This window comes from Heptranchias perlo, chromosome 2 (genome assembly GCF_035084215.1).
Source record: "Heptranchias perlo isolate sHepPer1 chromosome 2, sHepPer1.hap1, whole genome shotgun sequence".
Lineage (NCBI taxonomy): Eukaryota > Metazoa > Chordata > Chondrichthyes > Hexanchiformes > Hexanchidae > Heptranchias > Heptranchias perlo.
Window position 1 is genome coordinate 120,449,177 of NC_090326.1, and position 27,721 is coordinate 120,476,897.

The 27,721-nt window shown below is 44.6% G+C and overlaps 1 protein-coding gene across 1 annotated transcript; it reads right to left on the bottom strand.

Moving 5' to 3' along the window:
* Positions 1 to 10,225: 10,225 nt before the first annotated feature.
* Positions 10,226 to 27,399, bottom strand: steap4 (STEAP family member 4). The gene is made up of 5 exons (XM_068006693.1): positions 27,205 to 27,399; positions 17,382 to 17,831; positions 16,505 to 17,032; positions 14,376 to 14,540; positions 10,226 to 13,910 (listed from the first exon to the last, which is right to left on the bottom strand). The coding sequence occupies exons 2-5, from the start codon at positions 17,829 to 17,831 to the stop codon at positions 13,641 to 13,643; spliced, it is 1,413 nt and encodes a 470-aa protein (XP_067862794.1). The 5' UTR covers positions 27,205 to 27,399; the 3' UTR covers positions 10,226 to 13,640.
* Positions 27,400 to 27,721: the final 322 nt, after the last annotated feature.

Sequence of the window (27,721 nt, forward strand, 5' to 3'; positions counted from 1 at the left end):
ACTCCATTTCGTGGTTGTAAGGCAGTTTGCAGAACCTGCTGGCAACAACATTCTGTAAAATATCTAAAAATCAGCACAGATATTCAAGGCCCCTTCATGGCCAGTAGAAGAGTCATAGAGATAGTGATTTTGTTCTTTGTGTAGTTCTGACCTTCTGGTGGTTAAAATCTTCTGTTTGACTAATATATGTTTACCTTTTCTGAACATGTAAGAAGACAAGACAGCTTCTGTTAAGTCCTGAGGCCCACTATGGAACTTTCACTCACTTTTTGGAATGCTGAACTGATGTAAGTTGATATAAACTGAGGGTAATGGTCATTGAAGAGGTATGATGTAGTGGCCTTTTAACTGAGGTTAAAAGTGAGACTATCTCGCTCTCTGGAATCCTTTCCCCCAAAACGCTGTAGATGCTGGGTCAATTGAAATTTTCAAGACTGAGATCGACAGATTTTTATTAGGTAAGGGTATCAAGGAACATGGATTAAAGGCGGGTAAATGGAGTTCAGGTATAGATCAGCCATGATCGGATTGAATGGTGGAACAGACTCGAGGGGCTCAATGGCCTACTTCTGTTTCTATGTTCCTATGTGCTAAATAAACACAAAGTTAGGGTGACCGGGGCTGATTGTCCTGCTACTGAGCTCAGCAACTGTAACATGAGGTCTCCTGCAGTCTTCGCAACAATGCGTTTGTTGTCTGTGAGTATCATTTTTTCTAAAAAATTTTAAAATGAAAGACTCTGTGCCAAGGACTCTCATTCCTGGCACAGAAACAATGGCCATGATTTTAGCATGGTGGCGGGAAGTCAGCGGGTGGTGGATTTGCATGTGGGGAACCTGGAAGCAAAATGAACGTGTTTAACTCTGCGATCTATCTCGCTTGCAGTCAATTATCTTTGCTTCCAGGTTTCGCCTCTTCAGGCTGCGCAGTGGGCCTACTGCGCACCCAAATGGCGCGATTTAAAGTGCACTATTTAAAGGGCCAGTCCAAGAGTGAATTTTGAAGGAGAAAGGAGAAATGGAGTCCAGGAGAGCAAAGGCAGCCCCGAGATTTATTGATGCCTCACTGGAAGTACTGCTGGGTGCAGTGAGCAGCAGGAGGGAGGTAATTTACCCCAGTGATGGGAGGAAGAAGCCTGGCTCTGTCACCAAGACGGCATGGGTGGAGGTGACAGAAGAGCTAAGCAGCAGGAGCACTGTGTCCAGGTCTTGAGTTCAGTGTAGGAAGCAGTTTAATGACCTAACCAGGTCAGGAAAAGTGAGTACATTTGCTGATTCACCCACATCCTGTGAAATGCAATACCCCCACCCCTCCTCACTCTGTGTTGACATGCCTACTCCATCACATCACTCCTCACACCCACTTAAGTTTCAGCATCAACTAACCTTCACTTTTTATCCACTTCCTCACCTCCCCATTTGTGCACCCACCACTCCCACTCACCCAATCCTGATGCAATGTGATGCATCTATCTGATAGTCACCTTCTGATGCATCTCTTTCATTGTCAGACTCACCCAAAGCAGTGCATCCATCGGGTGACCCTGTCACCTTCAGTCACTCACAGGCCTTTCTCCCCTTGTAGGAGAACAGAATTCAAAATGCACTGGAGAGAAGTAGAACTGGAGGCGGGCCCACCACAAATAGTCCAGCTGACAGATGCAGAGGAGGAGGCGGTCGCTATCAGTCGGACCATTGCATGCCTGTCCGTCGGAGATGGAGAGACTGGCAACCCGCAGATGGCTGGTGTCAGAACTTTAACATCTTTCACACAACAACAACAACTTGCATTTATATACCGCTTTTAATGTAGTAAAATGTCCCAAGCTGCTTCACAGGTGCGTTATCAAAAAAAATTTAACACACAGGATGGATTGATTTTATCAATGATTGAACTGTTCTGGATCTCAGTATGATCAGTGGAAAGATTGTCAATTTTCCAATGAATAATTAATATCGGCTTCTGTTGTCTTCCAGGGCCTTCACGCCTTCAAGTGGAAGGAACCGTGATGGAGGAAAGTGATTCCTCAGAGGGTCTGATTCCTTCTGAGGGTTCACAGTCACATCATATCCAGCCATGCACCAGCACAGATACTGGCACATCGGTGGTTCATGTCAGACAGTTAGTCGGGTTGTCACCTGGTGATTCACCACTCACAAGTGTGCACGAGCAGACACTGGTGGCAGGGCAGCTGTGGAGAGTCCGTGTTGGAGGGCGAGGGGCGGGGGGGCACCCTCCTCCAAACTCTGCTCAGTTGGATACAGATGTTGAACCCGGGGCGACATTGTTGAGAATGAGAACAGCTGCACCATTGCGAGGTACTGGAAAATGTGCCACGCACACGCTCCACAATAGCCAAGAGGATAGAGGAGTCCAACTCCATCGCTAGTGGATTGATGGCGCAGGTACGTGTGGGAATGTCTGCGATGGAGCTTCAAGCATGGCTCTCAAATGAGTCCATTCAGGCCACGAAAACAGCCGTGTGGACTCTGGATGCCAACATGTCTACCGCCATAAACTGGCAGACAGATACTTTAGCCATGGCTTTAGAACTCGGCACATCTACTCACTAGTCTGCTGGTCAGCAGAGTGGTGGGAGTGATGTTGCGCTGGCCCAGAAGAGGGATGATGGTGAATGGGAATATGGAAGTGGGGACTTCACTCAAAGAGCTCCCACGTCTCACCCGCAATGCTGCCTCCTCTCCCGATGGACAAGTCTGCCCCTGCACAGGTGCAGGTGGAGCAGCCTTTGGCAGGGCACTCCCGGGCTCCAAAACCCAGAGGTCGTAGGCCTAGAGCATCTCAGCAGACAAGGCAGGGACCTGAGTGACCTGCCACTCCCTCTGCTGAAGCCATAGGGAATGCACCACGTAGAAGCAGCATAAAGAAAAAGACTAAGCAATTGTAATTCATCAAGGGTATGCACAATGGCATTTGATGAGCTGTCAAGTTGTTAATTTATATATTTTTTTGGTTATGGCACATTAAATTTAATAATTCTCACCATGACTGCCACATCTTGGCCATTATTGAGTCCCTTTAGTGAATTTGGCCTTTCATATACTTCATCATGAATGCCAAGACATTATGCCACCCATTGAGCGTGTGTGCAATGGGTGTATGCGTGGTTGAAGGACTGTTTTGTGCAAACGAAGGGGAGGGGCGGTGGTGGGGTGGGGGATGTTGCTGATGGTGGTTGTTCCAAGCAGCCTGAGTATTTCAAAGTCTTCAATTTGCACATCTCATTATGAGAACATGTTAAAGATGAGGGAATCCCTGGCATCTTGGGCAGCAATATGTGCCACTGCTCTGGCAATGGGTTCCCTATCTTCATTTTCCTCCTCTTCCTCCACCTCCCACTCCTCCTCCTCCTCCTCATCCTCTTTCTCTTCTTCAATGTTGCCAATAGATGAGAATGCTTCACGAGCACATTCGACCTCCTCCACCTGTAACCCTCTCTGCTGAGCAATGTTGTGCAGGACGCAACACACGATGATTAATCTGCACACCCTCGCTGGCGAATACTGAAGGGCTCCCCCAGATTGACCCAGGCACCTGAAGCGCATTTTGAGCATTCCAATGGCTTGTTCAATGTCAGACCTGGTGGTGATGTGACTGTCGTTGTACCGCTGCTGTGCCTCGTTGGTAGGGTTTCTCACAGGTATCATGAGTCACGTCTGCAGGGGGTATCCCTTGTCTCTAGGGAGCCAACTCTTAAGTCTGTCTTTTGTGTAGAAGAGGTCCTGGATCTGGACTTAAAGCAAAATGAATGAATCATGGCAGCTGCCAGGGAATCTGGCACACACCTGTAGAAACCTCTTCCGGTGGTCGTAAACTAGCTGTACATTGATGGAGTGCTATCCCTGACAGTTGATGAACGTTCCTGGCTCCTGTGGAGGCCCTCGGACTTCTATGTTTGTGCAATCAATTGTGCCCTGGGAAGCCAGCCAGAGAGTTGAAACCCACTGCTCTCTCAGTCTGCCTGATGTCATCGCGGGAGAAGTTGACGTAGTCGGATGCCCTGGCAAACAAGCCATCCGTCACCTGTCGTAAACACCTATGTGCAGATGACTGAGACATCCTCGAGATGTCACTGGTGGTGCCCTGGAAGGATCCGGAGGTGAAGAAATTGAGGGCAGTGGTGAATTTATAGGCGACGGGCAATGCGTGGTCACCAGGTCCAGCTGGGAGCGGCTCTTCATGAAGGGGTGTGGAGATACCTGCAACTACATGCCAACTCATTCTCAGCCTGTAGGCACTGCTCCTCAGAGATGTCCAGAAAGCTCAGCCTCTGCCTGTAGACCCTCTGCCTGTAGTGCCTCCTGCAACCTCAGCACCCCCCCATTAGTCCCCTCTCTGTTCTTCTCCAGGTTCTTGTTGCGTACCTCTGTCTTGTGCACCTGCTAATCCCAGAACTGCACGACGTGCCTGCCACGGATGGTGATGTGCCTCTTCCTCAGGTGTACTGTGGAATACATCCATTGCAACTTCTATCCTGAACATGTCAGTTTGAGGGGCTCCAAAATGTAGGTAAATTTATCTGAACACAAGAGTTCTCAGTCTCAACAAAGAAATCTCAGCCTAAACACAAGGAACTCCCAGCCAAACGTTTGTCTGAGAGAACTGAGTGCCCAGCTGCAATACCTCGCCTTTTATTGAGAAGTGTCAATCACTGGTTTAAAAGGCCAAATGCGTTTCGGCTGCAGCCCGCCTCGTTTCTATGACGTGTTTCAGAAGCCATGGGAGACATGTTCAGGAGAAGTGAAATCCGTTTCTGATGCAGAATCCACAAAAAGTAAATTACCTAAAGTGTTTCAACTACCTGAATTGGCCCTTTCATTATTGGCCCACCGGCTTTAAGTGGGGACGGGACTTCTGGGTTTCCCTTGTGCCCATGCGCCTGGGTTAAACCTGGAAGTGGGTGGGTTAAAGCCTGGATGAGGTCCAGCTCAAAAAACTAACTATTTTTACTGCCCGCCCATCCCCAACCCACCTGTTCTTGGGGGTTAAAATTGCCCCAAACAGCTGCAAGCTTGTCTTTGTAGCAGCATATCTAACAGCAATATTTGTTTATATGTATATCAGTTTCAAAAAGCTAGAAACATTAATTTGGAAATAAAAGTTAGATTCTACAGTGCTATACACTGAAAAAGCATGTGTGCAGTAGGTGCAGGTGGTTGGAGAATTGGCCTAGAAATTTGGCCGTGCACGCCTGTTTTTCAGGCACTAACCCAATATGGTCCCAATATGGCGTCAAGAAGTGTGTGCACATTTCCAGCCAGACGTGTGCCACCCGCCACATTGGATAAGGTGAACACGCTGGCATCAGGATCGCACGTCAGATTTATTTAAAGGGCAGAATATTTTATTTAAATGAGGGTCCTGCACTTCTTGCAGGACCCATTTTTTAACTTTCAAATGCTCCAGTGCTTCACCTCGTGCTGAACTCACACAAGTGGCGCCAGTCAGCAGGAAGGCCCCCTCACCAGCGTTATTTAAAGAGATCATGTAGTACTTGCAGGTTAGTTGCCGATTTCTCATTTCAGGCTGCTGGTTAACTGCTGGACTTTAAAGTTCACTTTATCTAAACAGAGCAAGATTTTTCTGGTCTTTCACTTTTGTTGGCTGCCTCGCAGATAGTTTGGCTGCAGACATGGATGGTCTCATAGGGTTGCCTCCAGGGCTGGAGGACGAGGGGGAGCAGAAAGGAAGAGAGCAGGAGCAGCTGCCAGAAGAGGAGGAGGAGTGCACTGCGCAGGAGGCCAAATCAACACATGTATTCAAGGAGAACTTTATTCGGGAGCAATATTTCAGATGTCTTGGCTTCACCAAGAGGCTGTAACTGAGATATGTCACCTGCTGCAGAAAGAACTTGAGCCTTGCACCAGGGTATGGACAGCACTGCCTGTGGCTGTTAAGGTCACCATCACCCTCAAATTTTATGCCATGGGCTCCTTTCAGGCTGCAACAGGTGACATCAGCAGCCTCTCCCAGTTCATAGTACACTAATGTATCAGGGAGGCCACTGAGGCTCTCTACGCCAGGAAAAACATCCAGACGAGAGAGAACTAGGCATTGCCCACATGGCAGGCTTCCCTAAGATGTGAAGTGCCATAAGCTGCACACACATTACCTTGCTTGGTCCCTATCACCAGCCTGGCATCTTTATCAATGGAAAGGAATTCACTCCATCAATGTATAGCTGCTTTGCAACCACAGGCAGCACATCGTGCATGTCTGTGCCCACTATTCTGGCAGCAGTCATTACTCTTTCATCTTGTATTCAGTCCTCTGTGTTGCCTTTACTCCAGCCAGGCCGTCAAGTTACAGTCTGACTCTTGGGCGTTAAGGGCTATCCAAACATGGCTCATAATTCCCGTCAGGAACCTGCACACAGCTGCATAGCAGGTCTAGGACAAGAGCCATGCTGCCATGGGAAACGTCATTGAGCAAACAATCAGCATGCTCAAGCAACGCTTCCGCTGCCTGAACCCTTCCGGAGGAGCTTTGGGGTACACCCCTGAGCCGATATCCAGATTTGTGGTCGTCTGTTGCATACTCCACAACTTCGCCATCATAAGGGACGAGCCTTTACCACCATGTGGGCAACAACAAGTGCAGGAGGAGGAGCAGGAGTGGGAAGAGGAGGAAAAGGAGCAGAAGAAGGAACAGGAGGAAAGGCAGCAACCATCAGTACCCTTCCATGCCAGAGCTCTCCGAGGCAAGCTCATCGAGGAGTGCTTCACCTAAATCAGCTCTCCCATCCCCAAAACATAGCAGTGCCCCAATCCTTAGCTTGAGTTGAAGACTCTTCAACATCTCGATGGGTTTCCACGTGTCAAATACCTGGCAAACCAAATAAAATTGAAATGCCATCAGTGAAATTAACAGCAATGGACTGCTGTATACAGGGGGCTGGTGGATGTTTTGTCGACCCCTGTAAGTGGCCATCAGTAGGTTATTAAAGAGTTGGAGATAGAAATTCCAAGGTGGGTTATGCACTTTGCCATCAAAGCTTTGGTGGGAACCCATCAATGCGTTTCTCTGGGATTTCTATCAACCTTCCACCAAAGTTATGGTGAGAGATTGCAAATACCCCCACAGAAATTCCAAGTGCTGCAGTTTAACAATCTGCTCAAGTAGAACACCTTTCTTATCAGATCAGGAAACTATTTAGGTTGAGGGATACCAATCCCATTTGGTTAACCGAGAGTTAATATGTAATAATAGTGCACATAATGATGAATTAGGAAATCATAATCTCCCAACAGTGAGGACTGGTGATGGAGATGGCAGCAGAGGACAGAGGTGTTGGGGACAGCAACAGGGCAATTAACTGTAATCAGAATGATGTGACCCATGCCCTCATTTTCACAAAGTCCTGTCACTCTCATTCTTACCAAGCTCCATTGCTTCCCAGGTCCCATGAAACTGGCTTGAAAATTCTTATTGTCAGGATGGGAACAGAATGAATGGGGAACTTGCACCCATCCCCATGCGGTAACATCGAGCATTAGCAATCTAATGTGCAGCACTGCTAGGTTATCCCTTTTGAATAGAGTTTTCAGTGCCACTCAAATTAAGAATGAACTCCCTATCTGAGACCATTCAATCTGGCTTCTACCTTACCCATTAAACTGGCACTACTCTGGTCAAAATCACACATGATATCCTGTGAAGTTGCTGATTTCTGTTGCTGTTGCTGTTTCTTCTCATCTTCTTGACCTCTCTGCTGGCTTTCAGACTGTAGATCACTCCATCCTCCTCCAACATCCCTCTTCTATACTCCATCTCCGTGGCAATATTCTGACCTCGTTCCCCTTATAACTGTATTAGAAAAAGTGTCATACGTCCTACAACAGTTTCTCCTGTGTTGCCTGCATGGTCATCCCAATTGTACCGCACACCTCCATTGTTCCCCCCCCTCTCGCCCGCCTCTTCATTATCATTATATGTCACCAGTAAGCACAAAAAGCAGGACAAATCCAATCCGGCCAATTACCGCCCCATCAGTCTACTCTCAATCATCAGCAAAGTGATGGAAGGTGTCGTCGACAGTGCTATCAAGCGATACTTACTCACCAATAACCTGCTCACCGATGCTCAGTTTGGGTTCCGCCAGGACCACTCTGCTTCAGACCTCATTACAGCCTTGGTCCAAACATGGACAAAAGAGCTGAATTCCAGAGGTGAGGTGAGAGCGACTGCCCTTGACATCAAGGCAGCATTTGACCGAGTGTGGCACCAAGGAGCCCTAGTAAAATTGAAGTCAATGGGAATCAGGGGGAAAACTCTCCAGTGGCTGGAGTCATACCTAGCACAAAGGAAGATGGTAGTGGTTGTTGGAGGCCAATCATCTCAGCCCCAGGACATTGCTGCAGGAGTTCCTCAAGGCAGTGTCCTAGGCCCAACCATCTTCAGCTGCTTCATCAATGACCTTCCCTCCATCATAAGGTCAGAAATGGGGATGTTTGCTGATGACTGCACGGTGTTCAGTTCCATTCGCAACCCCTCAGATAATGAAGCAGTCCGAGCCCGCATGCAGCAAGACCTGGACAACATCCAGGCTTGGGTTCATAAGTGGCAAGTAACATTCGCGCCAGATAAGTGCCAGGCAATGACCATCTCCAACAAGAGAGAGTCTAACCACCTCCCCTTGACATTCAACGGCATTACCATCGCCGAATCCCCCACCATCAACATCCTGGGGGTCACCATTGACCAGAAACTTAACTGGACCAGCCATATAAATGCTGTGGCTACAAGAGCAGGTCAGAGGCTGGGTATTCTGCGGCGAGTGACTCACCTCCTGACTCCCCAAAGCCTTTCCACCATCTACAAGGCACAAGTCAGGAGTGTGATGGAATACTCTTAATTGCTTGGATGAGTGCAGCTCCAACAACACTTAAGAAGCTCGACACCATCCAAAATAAAGCAGCCTGCTTGATTGGCACCCCATCCACCCTAAACATTCACTCCCCTCACCACCGGCGCACTGTGGCTGCAGTGTGTACCATCCACAGGATGCACTGCAGCAACTCGCCAAGGCTTCTTCGACAGCACCTCCCAAACCCGCGACCTCTACCAGCTAGAAGGACAAGAGCAGCAGGCACATGGGAACAACACCACCTGCACGTTCCCCTCCAAGTCACACACCATCCCGACTTGGAAATATATCACTGTTCCTTCATTGTCGCTGGGTCAAAATCCTGGAACTCCCTTCCTAACAGCACTATGGGAGAACCGTCACCACACGGACTGCAGCGGTTCAAGAAGGCGGCTCACCACCACCTTCTCGAGGGCAATTAGGGAAGGGCAATAAATGCCGGCCTCGCCAGCGACGCCCACATCCCATGAACGAATAAAAAAAAAGTAAGGGAGCCTTTGTACACTGTTGAGTTAAGCTTCCTTGCTAATACCCTTTCCATTATCAAGACCACTTTCTTCCAATAGAATAGCATTCCCCTTCTCTGCAATTACCCATTCTCCGCTGTTGCTGAAACCCTAATTCATGCCTTCATCACCATCAGGCTTGACTTCTTGAATGCTTTCCTAGCCAGCTTCTCCACCTCTGCCCTTCACAAATTACAACTCAATCAGAATGTCGTGGCCCATGCCCTCACTTGCACAAGGTCCTGTCATTCTCATTCTTGCCAAGCTCCACTGCTTCTAAGGACCCAGCCAAAACTGGCTTGAAAATTCTTATTGTCGCTATCAACACTTTCCATGACCTAACTCCCTCCCCCCAACTTATCTCAGCAGCTTCCACTAATGGTCCCTCCTCACATGCATCTTCTCTTTCTCGGACATTTTTTCCCATGCTCTTTGTTCCATCGTTCAGACTCTATACCCTGCCCCCTGGAACTCTCTCCCTAAATCCCCCCACCTTGTTAACTCCCTCTTTGGTTTCAAAACCATATAAAAACCCTCCTGTCCAACTGTGCTTTCAGGCACCTCCCTAATTTTTCTGTTTTCACTGCTGCTTTATATCTACTGTTTCCCTTCATCCTTTAGAGTGTTGTAAGACATCTTTCTGTGAGTGAGGAATGATGTAGAAAATGTGGTGTGGTGATTGCTGTTGTTTTGCTTCATCTGCTGGTACACAAATTCAGGTGCATGCAAACGTTGCTAAACATTTCACATGAATGTTTTACTGAAGCTACTTTCAAATGCATGACAAATAGCAATATGCAGAACTTAAACAAATATACAGGACATAAATATGTGCTGAAGAACACTGAGAAACTTTATTTGTAAGAGATATAACATAATATTCTGCTGTTGTTGGATGAAATAACATAGAAAACCTAAATATTAAAGTACTCTTTTAATTTCAGACAGATCTAAATTGATATTTTAAATGTTAAGCTTTATCACCATTCTATATGATCATAGAATCATACAGCACAGAAGGAGGCTATTCGTCCCATTGTGCCTGTGCGGGCTCTTTGAAAGAGCTATCCAATTAGTCCCACTCCCCTGCTTTTTCCCCATAGCGCTGTAATTTATTTTCCTTTTCAACTATTTATCCAATTCCGTTTTGAAACTGACTGTTGAATCTGCTTCCACTATCCTTTCAGGCAGTGCATTCCAGATCATAACAACTCGCTGCGTAAAAAAAATTTCCCTCATCTCTCCTCTGGTTCTTTTGTCAATTATCTTAAATCTGTGTCCTCTGGTTACCGACCCTCCTGCCAGTGGAAACAGTTTCTCCCTTTCTACTCTATCAAAACCCTTCATAATTTTGAACGCCTCTATTAAATCTCCCCTTAACCTTCTCTGCTCTAAGGAGAACAACCCCAGCCTCTCTCGTCTATCCATATAACTGAAGTCCCTCATCCCTGATACCATTCTAGTAAATCTCCTCTGCACCCGCTCCAAGGTCTTGACATCCTATCTAAAGTGTGGTGTCTAGAACTTGATACAATACTTTAGCTGAGGCCCAACCAGTGATTGATAAAGATTTAGCATAACTTCCTTGCTTTTAAACTCAATGCCTCTATTTATAAAACCCAGGATCCCGTGTGCTTTTTTAACAGCCTTATTAACTAGTCCTGCCACCTTCAAAGATTTGTGTACATACACCCCCTGGTCTCTCTGTTGCTGTAATGCATGTGTATGTACAGAAGTTTCGGTTATAGTTGCATACATCGAGTTACATCGAAACAACAGCATAGAAACAGGCCATTCGGCCCAACTGGTCTATGCCAGCATTTATGCTTCACACGAGCCTCCTCCCTCCCTACTTCATCTAACCCTATCAGCATATCCTTCTATTACTTTCTCTCTCATGTGCTTATCCAGCTTCCCCTTCAATGTATCTATGCTAGTCGCCTCAACTACTCCTTGTGGTGGCGTGTTCCACATTCTTACCACTCTCTGGGTAATGACATTTTTCCCGAATTCCCTATTGGATTTATAAGCGACTATTTTATATTTATGACCTCTAGTTTTGAACACCCCACAAGTGGAAACATTTTCTCTACATCTAGCCTATCAAACCCTTTCATTATCTTAAAGACCTCTATCAGATCACCCCTCGGCCCTCGGTTTTACATATTGTATGTAGATTATTGAAAAAAACAGCTTTATTTACAATTTTGTTGTCATGACATTACAAATTGTATACAGATTATTGAAAAAGACAGCTTTTCTTTCATTTTTATTCTCATGACAATGTCAAAAGTCTAAAATACAAAAAAAAGATAAAGGGGTAAATAAACACTTCTGGCATGTGAAGTGTGTATCAGAAATTCGGGTGTGCATCCCACCAAAATTTCCTGTCCACTAATTTTAATTAATAGAAAATTGATACGAGCTCAATTGCTAAATTTAAATCTGAGATAGATAGCTTTTTGGCAACCAAAGGTATTAAGGGATATGGGCCAAAGGCAGGTATATGGAGTTAGATCACAGATCAGCCATGATCTTATCAAATGGCGGAGCAGGCACGAGGGGCTGAATGGCCTACTCCTGTTCCTATGTTCCTCTGAATGTGTGCCTGAATTCCTCACGTACGCATCCAGTGTGCAAAGCTCTGTGCTGAGAGCACTAAAGATGAAGATATACCCCAGATATAGTGAGTGGACAGTTCTGAATAGACCAGAGTTCTTTAAGGGTTAATTACTAGGTGCAAGGCTGTTTGATTTCTATTCTGTTTCTGCCAGTCAAGAGGGGTTTTATAATTTTTTAATTTCCTTAGAGGAATAAGCCAGGTCTTACATGTAGGAATAAAGATTATTTTAAAGAATTTTATTTTGTGAATTTTGTGCTCATTAAGGTGACGTATGATATTGCTGGAGAATGGAACACTTTCCATTTCAGGAACCTAGGGGGCGAAACTGGTCCTTGGGCAGTTGTGCAAAAACAGTCGATAATGAATTGGCGGCCTGTTTTACACCCCGCCTGATTTTCTTTTCCACTGATGTAAAACGGGCTGTCGATTCATTATCTCCTCTTTTGTGCTGCTGCCCAAGAAACATTTGATGCCTCCCCTCCCCCCCAGCCAGTGTCAGCGTGAGGTATAGCCCAGTTAGATGCAGAGCAAATCTTACTCTACTCTGGCCAAAATACTTGCCTCACCCCGACCACAGAAGAGCATACCCGACTGTACCACTGCAACATTTTTCCATTTCCCATACTCGCCACCTTAATTGCCAATTTAATGCTTTGGGCCCCTGCCTACCAAAGAAAGGAATACTTGCACTTATGTAGTGTGTTATCATGTCTAAACATTTGAGGGCACCTCCCACAATAAATTACTTTTTTGGAGTGCAGTGACTGTTATGTAGGGAAAAGAGACTGTCCAAACTCATTTCATGTGTGACCTTTACAGCCAGCAACGGAGGATCCTTTTAGTCCTTCAGTTTGTGGTGCATTTGAACTCAGATCCCAGAGCCATGGACCAGTCTGTTACAAACAAACACTGGGCGGCAGAAAACTGCTAAAAAGAAAAAAGGGAGGGGGGCCAATTCCCCCTACCCAGCCTCTGTGCTAATCAGGCAGAGCATAAGTCAGGTGATTTATAATGCCAGAATTTCTGGGTTCAGTTAATTTAAATTGTCCAGACATTCCCCTGTGGCAAGTCCACTCCAGAAAGGCCCGGCACCTGTAAGTGGTGAGGAAGGTCAGCCGCTGCTCTAGGCCTCAGAGGCAGTCAGCAGCATTAATGGCTGTCAGCTTTGGAATGCGACTGGGTGCTGTCCAAAAGCAAAAACTACAGAAGCCCTGTGGCCCTCATCCTCTTCCTGGTATCACTGAACAAGAAGGAATTTGTCTTTGGCATGGTTCTGACAGTTGGTATGCAAGTTCTGCTTAGATCCTTTGGTCTAGGTGGGACTAGGCATCAGGTTTAAAAATCACTTCTTCTGGGCACACCTCCAAATGAGCATAGAGGTAGGTGAATATGCTGCAAAATACTGTTATGAACCCCCCTCCCCCTCATTTAAATGCCACCTGAATGCTTTTGCCTGGTTCAGGTGTAAAGTACTCTATCCCCCTCGAGGGAAACCAATGACATTTGTGGGAAAGGGGCCAGGAACTTGGCATCATGGGTCTCTACCCTTTTGTCCTCTGCTTTGTGTTCAAGAACTGAGTGTTTCATGGGCACAAAACAGAGGAAAATCAGCCGCAAATTCTCTTCATATAAGTGATGCATTGTTAATACACACTGGTGCTTCTTTATTTTTTGGTTTGATCTCCCAACCCTGCCGGATTCTTGTGATCATTCTGTCTACACATGGAGTTATGAGAATCAGCTTCAGAACCAGCACAATGCAGGGAATCACCATGCCCAGCATGTATGCTTGTGGAAGCCCCCATTTATACCATTTTGATTCCAGAAATCTGTCCCAGCCGAATACTGCAGCATGGGCGGTGCACAGCAGGAGGGTTACATGGCCCAGCTTGGACTGTAAGGCAAGGGAGAAATAATTTAGTCAGTTCTCATCTACAACAGTAAAATATACTTGTTTACAAAATCTTACTTGAAAACATTTTCCAGCAAACAATGACAATTCCTATCATAATTATCTCATCTACCTTGATGAATGTATCACCAAATAAAAAACAAAACGACGTGCATTTTGATACAAAATAAAATCATATCATTCTGTTCTCAGTGGTCTTTTTTCTTTTTTAATTGGAAGGACCTCCATAAATCTTTTAGTGAATAGGCAATACTGATTTCAAGTGAATCAGTGCTATAGAGGATAACTTGCAAAAATATGTCTGCAATAGAAGGGCTGGCATACTCTGCCCAAACATGTTTTCTGTGATTAGTGTGATGATTGTATTGATAATTTAATAATTCAATATCTTTATCTAATTTGGTGATTGGAGTTACTGGTTCAACACAAATAGACAGTAAGTGATACCTGCACAAATCGGAACTCTCTCCAGTTTACAACATTGCTGACTGATGGGAGAGAAGTGATGCCCAACAAAACATAAAGACCAAACCCCAGCATTCCTAATGCGAAATACAGATCAACGCGCCAGGACTTCAATTTATTTAACTCCATCGTTTTATTCTCCTTTGACTGCAAGAAAGAAGAGAAACATTAAAATAATGGAGTGAACACTGTGTAATGTACATTATGACTTGCTTACGAACATAGGAACAGGAGTCGGCCATTCAGCCCCTCGAGCCTGCTCTGCCGTTCAATTACATCATGACTGATCTGCACCTCAACTCCATTTACCCACCTTAGCTCTATATCCCTTGATACCCTTACCTAACAAAAATCTGTCCATCTCAGTCTTGAAAGCTCCAATTGTCTCAGTATCCACAGCCTTTTGAAGGAGAGAATTACAAATTTCTACTACCCTGTGTGTGAAAATGTGCTTCCTGATTTCCCTCCTAACACATTTTTAGCTGCTGAGATCATTGAACATTAACAAGCTGCTCAGTACTGTTTTTGTTTCTTAGAGATAGTTTAAGTTAACCATGGATACAATTTAAAAAATAACCGAGAGGAAGAGTGATTTTTTGGCAACAGCACTAGAGTAGATAAGGCTAGGGCTTACTGTTGGTGTATGGTTAGCTTAATCAATTTGTAGGACATTCCACCATTACACAGGCATCAACCTGTTTATTTTAAATGGGTTAATGCCTCCACTAAAATGACAGACAGATGAATGCTGCCCAAGTTCATTAAGTGTTCTTCGACTAATATCACAACAATAACTTCTAGGCTAAGACAAGACATAATAATGAGTCAGAGGATACCAATGATATTCCACAATTATCATCAGTGATCTGAAATGGGACTTGGATCATGTCTTACAATTCCTCATTATATATTCCGTTTATACAGTAAATTACATAAATAAATAATTAGAATTGAATTATAAAAGTTAGATGCAAAATGTTAATTTTAAATGGGAATGAGTTTGACATGGGGTTTGCAGAATTGTTGCACTGATGTCACTTTGAGGTGTTTTTCCACACACTGTTTGCTCTCAATTGTGAGGACCTTTCTGTGAGATACAAAAAGTACATTGAGTTACATCAAGTGCCTGCGTTGCTGTCCTCAAATGTTGACATAACTTGGTATATCTTTATTAAGCCAGAGGGTCATTCTTTGCTCATAATATTGCAAAACATTGTGTTAATATTCATTCCCATACTTTCCCAATACATTCCCATAATTAACTTCACATATGTAAACAAAGGACAAGGACAGACCAGGTGGTCCATTGAGCCAGTCCTAAAGATTCACGGTGCAATTTATGCTGACCATTCACGCTCGCCCCGTATCAACCAGTCACGGAATCTCCTGAGGGGGGCAAAAAAACCAGAGAAAACCCTCTGCCAATTTAGGAAAAAAGCTCTAGGAAATTCCTCTCCAACCCCTGAAGGCAATCAAACAAGTTCCAGAAGAGTGTGGTGACTGGGAGACACATTCCCTGGTACCCAGCTACCTTCTACATGGAGCTATGTCAATCATACTCAGGAAGTCATTCAGCTCTCTTTTGAATGTTCACACTCACTGCATGAGCCGGCAACTTGTTCCATAAGTCCTGATTTTCTGTGAAAAAAAGCACCTCCTGACATCTAACCTAGTTTTAAGCTTGTGCTTACATAACTAAAACTCATTCCCCTGGACTTCCATAACCTCTTTAACTCAAATAGCCAATCCACAAGCACTGAATCGAATCCTTTCATTATCTTAAAGACTTCAATCAAATCTTGTCAAAGTTAATGCTTTTCTAGTGTAAAAAGCTCCAGCTCTCTAAGCCTACTGTGGTAACTAAGGCCTTTAAACTAGATACAATCTAGTGGTCTTTCACTGAGCTATTTTTCAGGACCTCTAAATCACTGGACACCATTCCAAATGAAGCCGAACCAAGTCCTTATGCGAACATAGTATACTATTTTTCAGTTTGCATTTAATCATCCTGGCAGTACATCCTAACACTCTATTTGCTTCTGCTATAGCCTTGCAGTATTGGTCTAAAAAGTGCACGAAAATAACAATGCTCGCATGGATAATGTTATTACCTCTTCAATTATAGAGTGCATCCAGCGCCATCTAACTGAGAATCTAGTCGGTATGATGAATGTGTAGAGAACATGAAGGAAAGCATAAGCAAGTGCCACAAGTCCGAGCTGTTTGCGACACAACATCCACCTGTCGAGCCAGTCAGGGAATCTCTTGTACTTTGTCCCTCTGTAAAGCTGAATGAATGCAGCAATCACACCCGGCAGGTAAACCAAGCCAAGCAGAATGAGGGAAACATTCGGGAAGATACGATTTGGAACTGAAATTGCAAGCCGATAGGAAACATCACTATTTTTTTCTACATAGGGATAGATTACATCAATCACCACACAATACAAGAAGAAGAATACTGTGAGACCAGCTGCTATAGTAAGTGGTAGTCTCCACATTGGAAAGAGTTGTAGAGGGTAGTTCTCCAGTTCTTCGGCCGCTAGAAGGGATCCCTGGTCTAAAGGAGTGAGGCCTATACTCCTGGCAACATCCATCACCAGTTGTTTGGATTTATTGTCATCCCCACAGACAAAGACCTGAAACATGGAACAATCATTTTTTATCAATTATTGAAATTATTGATGCTGCAATTCAATATATTCAGCACAACTTAATTAATATTGTTTTTAAAATACAGTTAGTTGATCAGTGTGGACAATAGTTTTTTTTTATTTGTCCATGGGGATGTGGGCGTCGCTGGCGAGGCCAGCATTTATTGCCCATCCCTAATTGCTCTTGAGAAGGTGGTGGTGAGCTGCCTTCTTGAACCACTGCAGTCCGTGTGGTGAAGGTTCTCCCACAGTGCTGTTAGGAAGGGAGTTCCTTGTTTTATCCTTGTTAACATCACTTTTTTCACATAATAAGTAGACATATATATGATCTTACCTGACTGCTGGCATCCAGATTGCCTGACTGCAGGGCCCAGGCTGAAACTGTGTTAAATCCCTTCACCACATTGGCTTTGGGAACCAGCTGAGACAGATATTGTGCATTGGACTCAGGGTATTGGTTCATTCTGAGGTTGTTGCTCACATCCACCAGGACTTTTCCATCTAGCAAATCGGACAGAGCCGGGACAAAATCATAGTTTTCCCTGTGAACTGCCAAGAAAATGATCTTGGATTTTTTCAGGGCATCCGCGTGGTGAAACACTTGTGCTCCACTTGGCAGCAGGGTAGAGTCCTTTGGGTATCGGCTACCAAATACCACCGGGTAACCTGATTTGAGCATCCTCATACCCAAGGATCTGCCAAAATCCCCAGTGCCAAGAATGCAAATTGTTTCCCGCTTATGGGCATTTTCACCAACTCCAGCCATGACTAAAGAATTCTCCATCTGTAAAAAATGACACAAAGTTATTATTTATTGAATAATCTGAAATATAGACTGACATATATTTAATTATTTTGATGTGGGGATACAAGGGATATTAGGTGCCAATGTCACATGGGATTAGGCCAGTAACTTCCAGTACAAATTTAGCCAGTTCTAATGTGCATTCTGTGTTACGCTTCAGCATTTGTTACCTTCCTTCCTCTATGGTGTTTCTCTGTTCCCTTCTCTTTCTCTACCTCAATTAGGAATAGACCTTCACCAAAAGTAGTTAAAAAACCATGCTACAAAAATCAAATAAGCAAATTAATTGAAAACAGCTGTTTTCCGAACTAAAAGCCACAGATATTAAATAATCGGCCTTAAAATTCTCTCAATGTATCCTACATCGTTCTAGGTACAAAATATAAGGGGCGGGAGTGGAGGGGGGTTGGAGGGAAGCGGGAAGGGGAGGGGAAAGGTGGGGGGAGAGGGAGTGGGTGGAGGACGAGGGGGAAGGGGGAGTGAAGGGTAGAAAAAGGGGAAGGGGAAGGGGTGAGTGGAGAGGAAAGATGGAAGGAGGTGGGGAAAGGTTGTTGAAAAGGAAAGGAGAGGGGGAAGGGGAAAAGGGATGGAAGGGAGTGAGGGAAAGGGTGAGCAACATCATCATCGAGAGGGCTTACATATTAACATACGAACATACGAATTAAGAGCAGGAGTAGGCCATTTGGCCTCTCGAGCCTGCTCTGCCATTTGAGAAGATCATGGCTGATCTGATTGTGACCTCAATCCTACTTTCCCGTCTACCTACTATAACCTTTGACTCCCTTGTTAATCAGGAATCTATCTAACTCAGCCTTAAAAATATTCAATGACTCTGCCTCCATCGCTCTCTGGGGAAATGAGTTCCACAGACTCATGATCCTCTGAGAGAAAACATTTCTCCTCATCTCCGTCTTAAATGGGAGACCCCTTATTTTTAAACTGTGGCCCCTAGATCTAGTCTCTCCCACAAGGGGAAACATCCTCTCAGCATCTACTCCATCTAGTCCCCTCAGGATCTCATATATTTCCATTAGATCATCTCTCATTCTTCAAAATCCAGTGCATACAAGCCCAACTTGTCCAATCTTTCCTCATAAGATAACCCCTCTTCCCAGGAATCAGTCGAGTGAACCTTCTCTGAACCGCCTCCAAAGCAATTATATCCTTTCTTAAATAAGGAGACCAAAACTGCACACAATGTTCTAGATGTGGTCTCACCAATGCCCTGTACAACTGTAGCAAAACATCTCTACTTTTATATTCCATTCCCCTTGCAATAAATGACAACATTCCATTTGCCTTCCTAATCACTTGCTGTACCTGCATACTAACTTTTTGTAATTCATGTACGAGAACACCCAGATCCCTCTGTACCTCAGAGTTCTGCAATCTCTCTCCATTTAAATAATATACTGCTTTTCTATTCCTCCTGCCAAAGTGGACAAGTTCACATTTTCCCACATTATTCTCCATCTGCCAATTTTTTGCCCACTCACTTAACCTATCTATATCCCTTTGCAGACTCCTTATGTCCTCTTCATAATTTACTTTCCTACCTACCTTTGTGTCATCAGCAAATTTAGCAACCATACATTCGGTCCCTTTATCCAAGACATTGATATAGATTGTAAATAGTTGAGGCCAAGCACTGATCCCTGTGGCACTCCACTCGTGCCAATGTGAAAATGATCCATTTATGCCTACTCTCTGTTTCCTGTTAGCTAACCAATCCTTTATCCATGCTAATATGGTACCCCCTACACCATGAGATCTTATTTTGTGTAGTAGCCTTTGATGTAGCACCTTGTCAAACGCCTTCTGGAAATCCAAGTACACCACATCCACAGGATCCCCTTTATCCACGTTACTTGTTACTTCCTCAAAGAACTCTAATAAATTAGTCAAACGCGATTTCCCTTTCACAAAGCCGTGTTGACTCTGCCTGATTGCACTAAGATTTTCTAAGTACCCTGCTATAACCTCCTTAATAATAGATTCTAGCATTTTCCCTATGACAGATGTTAAGCTAACTGGCCTGTAGTTTCCTGCTTTCTGTTTCCCTCCTTTCTTGAATAGAGGAGTTACATTCACTATTTTCCAATCTGGTGGGACTCTTCCAGAATCTAGGGAATTTTGGAAAATTAATACCAATGCATCTACAATCTCTGCAGCCACTTCTTTTAAGACCCTAGGATGAAATCCGTCAGGACATGGGGACTTGTCAGCTTTTAGTTCTAATGATTTTTTCAAAACCCTTTCCCAGGTGATTGTAAATATTTTAAGTTCCTTCCTCCCTTGATTCACAATTATTTCTGGCATGTTATTTGTATCCTCTACAGTGAAGACGGATGCAAAATATCTGTTCAATTCATCCGCCGTTTCCTCATTCTCCATTATTAATTCCCCAGACTCTCTCTCTAGAGGACCAACGCTCACTTTACTTACTCTTTTCCTTTTTAAATATCTGTAGAAACTCTTACTATCTGTTTTTATATTTCTAGCTAGTTTTCTCTCGTACTCTAATTTCTCCCTCCTTATTCTTTTAGTAATTCTTTGCTATTTTCTATATTCTGACCAATCTTCTGACCTGCCACTAATCTTCGCGGAATTGTATGCTTTCTCTTTCAACTTGATACTATCTTTAACCTCCTTAGTTAGCCACGTCCCTTCCCTAGAGTCTTTCTTTCTCACTGGAATGTACCTTTGCTGAGTGTTATGAAATATCTCATTAATGTCTGCCACTGCATCTCTACTGACATATCCCTTAACCTAAGTTCCCAGTTCACTTTAGCCAGCTCTGTCTTCATGCCCTCATAATTGCCCTTATTTAAGTTTAAAACACTGGTCTTAGACTCACTCTTCTCTCCCTCAAACTGAATGTGAAATTCAATCATATTGTGATCATTGCTACCTAGAGGCTCCTTTACAATAAGGTCATTAATTAATCCTGTCTCATTACACATTACCAGATCTAGAATAGCCTGCTCTCTGGTTGGCTCTAGAACGTGCTGCTCTAAGAAACTGTCCCGAAAGCACGCTATGAACTCATCTTCCAGGCTACCTTTGCCAATCAGATTCTTCCAATCTATATGTAGATTACAATCACCCATGATTATCGCTGTTCCTTTCTCACAAGCCCCCATTATTTCTTCCTGTACACCCTGTCCTACAGTGTGGTTACTAATAGGGGGCCTATAAACTACTCCCACAAGTGACTTATTGCCTTTACTATTTCTTATCTCTACCCAAACTGATTTTGCATCTTGGTCTTTAGAACTAAGGTCATTTCTCTCTATTACACTCATGTCATCCTTAATTAACAGGGCTACCCCTCCACTTTTTCCTAGGTTCCTGTCCTTCCGAAATGTCAAGTACTCTTGAATATTCAGGTTCTAGTCTTTGTCATCCTTTTTTATTCGTTCTTGGGATGTGGGCGTCGCTGGCGAGGCCGGCATTTATTGCCCATCCCTAATTGCCCTTGACAAGGTGGTGGTGAGCCGCCTTCTTGAACCGCTGCAGTCCGTGTGGTGCAGCCATGTCTCTTTAATGGCTATCAGATCAAACATATTTATTTCTATTTGAGCTGCCAATTCATCTATTTAGTTATGAATGCTACGTGCATTCAGATACAAAGCCTTTAGTGCTGTCTTTTTACTATTTTTGCAACCTCTAGTCTTAGCTGTTGGCACACTCTTAAGTCTGCATGCCTTCCTGCCACTCTCTGATTATCATTTCCCTTATTGCTACCTTGCTCTCTTGCCTTGTTTTCTTTCTTTAATTTATCACATCTTCGCTTACTTGATCCCTCGCCCCCACTATTTAGTTTAAAGCCTTCTCTACTGCCCTAGTTATATGATTCGCCAGAACACTGGCCCCAGCATGGTTCAGATGAAGGCCATCCCAACAGTATAGCTCTCTCTTTCCCCAGTACTGGTGCCAGTGCCCCATGAATCAAAACCCATTTCTCCCACACTAATCTTTGAGCCACGAATTTAACTCTCTAATCTTGTTTACCCTATGCCAATTTGCTCGTGGTTCAGGTAATAATCCGGAGATTATAACCTTTGAGGTTCTGCTTTTTAATTTAGCCCCTAGCTGCTCATACTCCCTAAGCAGAACCTCTTCCCTCATCCTACCTATGTCATTGGTACCTACGTGGACGACAACAACTGGATCCTCCCCCTCTCACTGCAAGGTTCCTCTCCAGCCCAGAGCAGATGTCCCGAACCCTGGCACCGGGCAGGCAACACAGCCTTCTGGACTCTCGTTTTCAGCTGCAGAGAACTGTGTCTAACCCCTGACTATACTGTCCCCTACTACCACTACATTCCTACTAACTCCCCCCGCTTGAATGGCTTTCTGTACCAAGGTGCTACGGTCAGTTTGCTCATCCACCCTGCAGCCCCCGCTTTTGTCCGTACAGGCTGCAAGAACCTCAAACCTGTTGGACAATTGCAAAGGCTCCTCCACTTCTACCTTCTCGATCTCCTTACCTGCCTCGCTCGCAGTCACACTCTCCTGTCCCTGATCACTGACCAATTTAGACGACATTATCCCAAGGGGTGTGATCACCTCCTAGAACTGAATGTCCAGGTATTTATCCCCCTCCCTGATGTGTCGCAGTGTCTGCAGCTCGACCTCCAGTTCAATGTCTCTGAGCCGAAGCTCCTCAAGCCGCAAACACTTACTGCAGACGTGTTTGCCCTGGATCACACTGGCGTCCAGGAGCTCCTGCATTCTGCAGTCGCTACACATCACCTGCCCTGTCATTTTTATTACGTGTTAATTAATTTATTATTCTTCTTAATTAAATTTATAATTTATAACCCTACTACTCCCAATAAACTTTACAACTGCTAGTAAATCTTCTACTACCACTAAAACCTTACAATTACTAAGTTACGCAGAGGCTTGCTGTAGCCAAAGCCTCCAGATTCTCAGAAGCTACAGTGGAGGTCTGACAATCTGATTACTTGAAAGGTCTCCTATGATTGCTCAGTTACATCTTACAGTGTACTTGTATAAGAAAAAGCTTGCATTTATATAGGGCCTTTCACAACCTCAGGGTATCTCAAAGCACTTCAGAGCCAATAAACTACTTTTGAAACACAGTCACTGTTGTAATGTAAGGAAATGCAGCAGTCAATATGCACACAGTAAGGTCCCACAAACAGCAGTGTGATAAATGACCAAATAATCTGTTTATTGGGTGGTGTTGGTTGAGGGAGGAATGTTGGCCCAGGAGACCGGCAAAACTCCCCTTCTCTATTTTAGTACCATGGATATTTAACATCCATCTAAGAGGGCAAATGGGGCTTTGGTGTAACATCTCATTCGAAGGATAACACTTCTGACAGTGGAGTCATCCGAAGAGCACCCTTTTTGATGGTCGGGCATCATTTAAATTTCATTGGCGGGCTGCCCACCCATTTACAGCAGTGATGGCAGCCTGCTGAATTGGAGGGCAAGATTTTCAATGGACCTGGTGCCTATTTAAAGTGTGCTTGCACCTCTTAAAGTGAGATGCCATTTTACTCTCTGGAAATTTTTGTTGAGACCACATATCTGCTCCATCATCAAGACCGCCTACTTCCACCTCTGTAGTATCACCCATCTCTGCTCCTGCCTCAGCTCAACTGTTGCTGAAACCCTCATCCATGCCACTGTTACCTCTAGACTGGACTATTCCATTGCTCTCATGGCTAGCCTCCCATCTTCCACCCTCTATAAACTTGAGCTCATCCAAAACTCTGCTGCCCGTATCCCAACTCGCACCAAGTCCCGTTCTCCCATCACCCCTGTGCTCGCTGACCTACATTGGCTCCCAGTCCGGGAATGCCTTGATTTTAAAATTCTCATCCTTGTTTTTAAATCCCTCCATGACCTCACCCCTCCCTTTCTCTGTAACCTCCTCCAGCCCTACAACCCTCTGCGATCTCGGCGTTCCTCCAATTCTTGCCATTTGCGCATCCCCATTTTAATCGCTCCACCATTGGCGGCCGTGCCTTCAGCTGCCTAGGCCCTAAGTTCTGGAATTCCCTCCCTAAATTTCTCCGCTGTTTACCTCTCTCCTTCTTTAGGAGGAGGACACAAGAGGGTGATTTTAAACCCCAAGAACGGGTGGGTTGGGGGCGGGTGAGAGTTGAAAATGGTTGTTTTTTGGGTCGCGACTGCAACCCGGCTTTATTTCCTGGTTTAACGTGGGCATGTAAAAGTACAGGCTTCCCACTGGGAATGCAAAGTCCGAAAATTTTGCAGTTGCAACCCAAAAAAAACAACTATTTTCAAATCCCAACCGCCCTCAACACACCCGTTCTTGGGGTTTAAAATCACCCCAAAGAGTTTGCAAAGGGATATAGACAGATTAAGTGAGTGGGCAAGAGGTGGCAGATGGAGTATAATGTTGGGAAATGTGAGGTTATTCACTTTGGTAGGAAGAATAGAAAAACAGAATCATTTTTTAAATGGTGAGAAACGAACATTGGTGTTCAGAGAGACTTGAGTGTCCTGGTACAAGAAACACAAAAAGTTTGTATGCAGGTACATAGGTACATTGCAGCAGGCAATTAGGAAAGCAAATGGCATGTTGGCCTGTATTGCAATGGGGTTGGAGTAGAAGAATAAGGAAGTGTTATTACAGTTGTACAGGGCTTTAGTGAGACCACACCTGGAGTACTGTGTACAGTTTTGGTCTCCTTATCTAAGGAAGGATATGGAGGCAGTGCAACAAAGGTTCACTAGATTAATTCCTGGGATGACAGGTTTGTCCTATGAAGAGAGGTTGAGTAGAACGGGCCTATACTCTCTGGAGTTTAGAAGAATGAGTGGTGATTTCATAGAAACATATAAAATTATGAGGGGGCTTGACAGGGTAGATGCTGAGAGATTGTTTCCCCTGGCTGGAGAGTCTAGAACTAGGAGGCATACTAGGAAGCATAGTCACAGGATAAGGGGTCAACCATTCAAGATTGAGTTGAGGAGGAATTTCTTCATGCAGAGGGTTATGAATCTTTGGAATTCTCTGCCCCACAGGACTGTGGATGCTGAGTCATTGAATATATTCAAGGCTGAGATAGATAGATTTTTGGACTCTAGGAGAATCAAGGGATATGGGGATCAGACGGGAAAGTGGAGTTGAGGTTGAAGATCAGCCGTGACCTGATTGAATGGCGGAGCAGGCTCGAGGGGCCGTATGGCCTACTCCTGCTCCTATTTCTTATGTTCTTATGTTTAAGACGCTCCTTAAAACCTGTCTCTTTGACCAAGCTTTTGGTCACCTGTCCTAATACCGCCTTATGTGGCTTGTGTCAAATTTTGTTTGATAATCGCTCCTGTGGAGCTCCTTGGGATGTTTTACTATGTTAAAGGCGGTATATGAATACAAGTTGTTGTTGTTATTGGAAGATTTGGACTGCAGCATGTCTCAGGCAAGAGCATCTCTATTCAGTAACTCACCAGTGGAGGCCTTTGTTGAGCAGCTGAGGGCACAAGGGCAAGTTTCCTTCCCCTTGGATGACAGGAGGGTGCCCTGGCAGATTCTGCAGTAAGCCTGGAGGGAGATGGCTGAAAATATCAATGCCAGGACCATCACCCCCAGGACACGGGCTCAGTGTTGCAAACTTCAATGTCGTTACCTGGACAGCAAGGCTGAGAATGATGTCTTGCTGTCTCTATTTCTCTGCATTACACCTTACCACAGCACTCCCTGCCCCCTACCCCCAGCACTCCAAGCACTTCCCTCCCTCACTCCACGTGCTTCTTCTCCAACCACAAGGGGACACTTCACCAACCTACTTGTTCCAGTCACACACTCACCTGTTGCTGCAGCCCTCACCACAGGGACAAGCAGCATTCTGCTTTTACCTGGTAGCAACTGCAAAGCATTTCACTCCTCTGCTGACTGTTTTCTCATTTCACACTGGAGCCACTTTCTCACACGTGACCACCGCCCCATCCTGCTTGAAACTTTCTGCTTCTCCCTTTCAGCATGCACACTATAGAACACTGCGTTTACCCTTTTACTAAATCCATCCCATGACTCAGACCCCGCTGAACAAAACTTGGAAGGGATGCGGACAACCCTCCAAAAGGAGCACCGACACTCGCATCAACCCTCCCAAGCACCAGCACAGAAATTGGCACCCTGGGTGGTATAGAGAGGTGTCAACATTGGCTCAGTGGTAGTACTCCTGCCTCTAATTCAGAAGGTCATAGGATCAAGACCCACCTCCAGCGTCTTGAGCATATAATCTAGGCTGGCACTTCAGCGCAGTACTGAGGGAGTGCTGCACTGCCGGAGGTGTTGTCTTTGGATGAGGCATTAAACCGAAGCCCCATACATGTAAAAGATCCCATGGTACTATTCAAAGAAGAACAATGTCCTGACCAGCATTCATCCCTCAACCAATACCCAAAACAGATTATCTGGTCATTTATGTCATTGCTGATGGTGGGACCTTGCTGTGCACAAATTGGTTGCTGCATTTCCTACATTTGACTACACTTCAAAAGTACTGAATTGGCTGTAAAGCGCTTTGGGTTGTCCTGAGGTTTTGAAAGGTGCTATATAAATGCAAGTTCTTTATTTTCTTTTTTGCACATGATAAATTACAGAGCACTAGTGAGCAGGAGCAAGGACTAGTGGAAAGGGCAGGCGCTGCAGTCTGCAACAAGAGTGACTCCCAAGTTGAGCTCTATGCAGCCCCTTGCTGAGTTTCGTGAAGGCTTGAAGCAGAATAAAGCAGAAAAACAGTGACTTCTAAAGCAGAAATTTCTGAGAAAAATCCAGCGAGGTAAATTGCAAACAGATTCCAAATGATCTGAGTACATGCAGGTAACCCTTTAAATAACACCACCAAATGCTGTTTCACGCCTGTACCACCCAGTGAAAATAGCATTGGAGTCCTTTGACGTCATAGGACTGATTTAAATACATTAATGAGGCTCCTGCCTGCTTCAGGCAGGCACCTGGGCTGCCCTCTGAAAGATACCCATCAAAATGCTGGTGGGCAGGTCACAAACAAGGTGGTAAGTACAGCTTTGCAATTTCTGCAGCGTTACTGCCCAGTTACTGCCCGGCGGAGGCATTCAAAATCAGCCCCATTATCTCTGCTCACACATGAAGAATATCCGCTTGAACAAAGTACCGAAAATCTGCTATAAATATTTAAAATGATACCCTAATATCAGTCAGCAACTTAGGAAAGCAGAGGAAAAGAGAAGACTTAGGGGAAAAAAAACAATTTACACTTCATGCATCCACTATTTCGTGATTCTACGGCATTAAATTTGGGCATTTTAAACTAATATACATAAAATATTCTTATACAGTTGTTAAAATAAATATATTTACAAGTTTTGAATATATTTCGTGTTCCTTTCCTCCCTGTAGTGTTTCAGGAAAGATCCAATTCACCGCAGTATGAAGTCCAATGTGTCAGAAACTTATAACAATTGGCTAGAAGCTCGCATTTGCTGGCTTGTCTTGTCTTGTGTGCACGTTCATCAGTCTGGCAGATTTTCCATTTCTTTCCGTCTTTAAATAGTTGGTTGCGCAATTCTAGATTTCCTATTGCTCTCCCTTTCTTCCCCCATCTGCCAGCAGTCATTGCTAATTACACTCAAACTCCTCAAAGATTGTGGGGAAATCCCCAATGGTAGTTAAACAGATGTTAACTTCTCTTTCCCAGAAATGTACACCACAGAATTATGTAACTGTATTTCATCAGTACTCTGACCTACTTTCTGAACACGTACAATGGTCACAGCAATGTATTGCCAGTTCACAGCAGGTTGTGTAATGTACTTTCGAAAGTTGTAAAATACCACCAGAATGTTACTAATCATAGCACTGACAAGGGCACGCATGA

Coding starts and splice junctions, on each gene's coding strand:
- steap4 (XM_068006693.1), bottom strand. CDS start 17,831: ATGGAGAATTCTTTAGTCATGGCTGGAGTTGGTGAAAATGCCCATAAG. Junction 17,033..17,381: donor ATCTGGATGCCAGCAGTCAG/GTAAGATCATAT, acceptor TCCATGTTTCAG/GTCTTTGTCTGTGGGGATGA. Junction 13,911..14,375: donor GAGAGTTCCGATTTGTGCAG/GTATCACTTACT, acceptor CTTGCCTTACAG/TCCAAGCTGGGCCATGTAAC.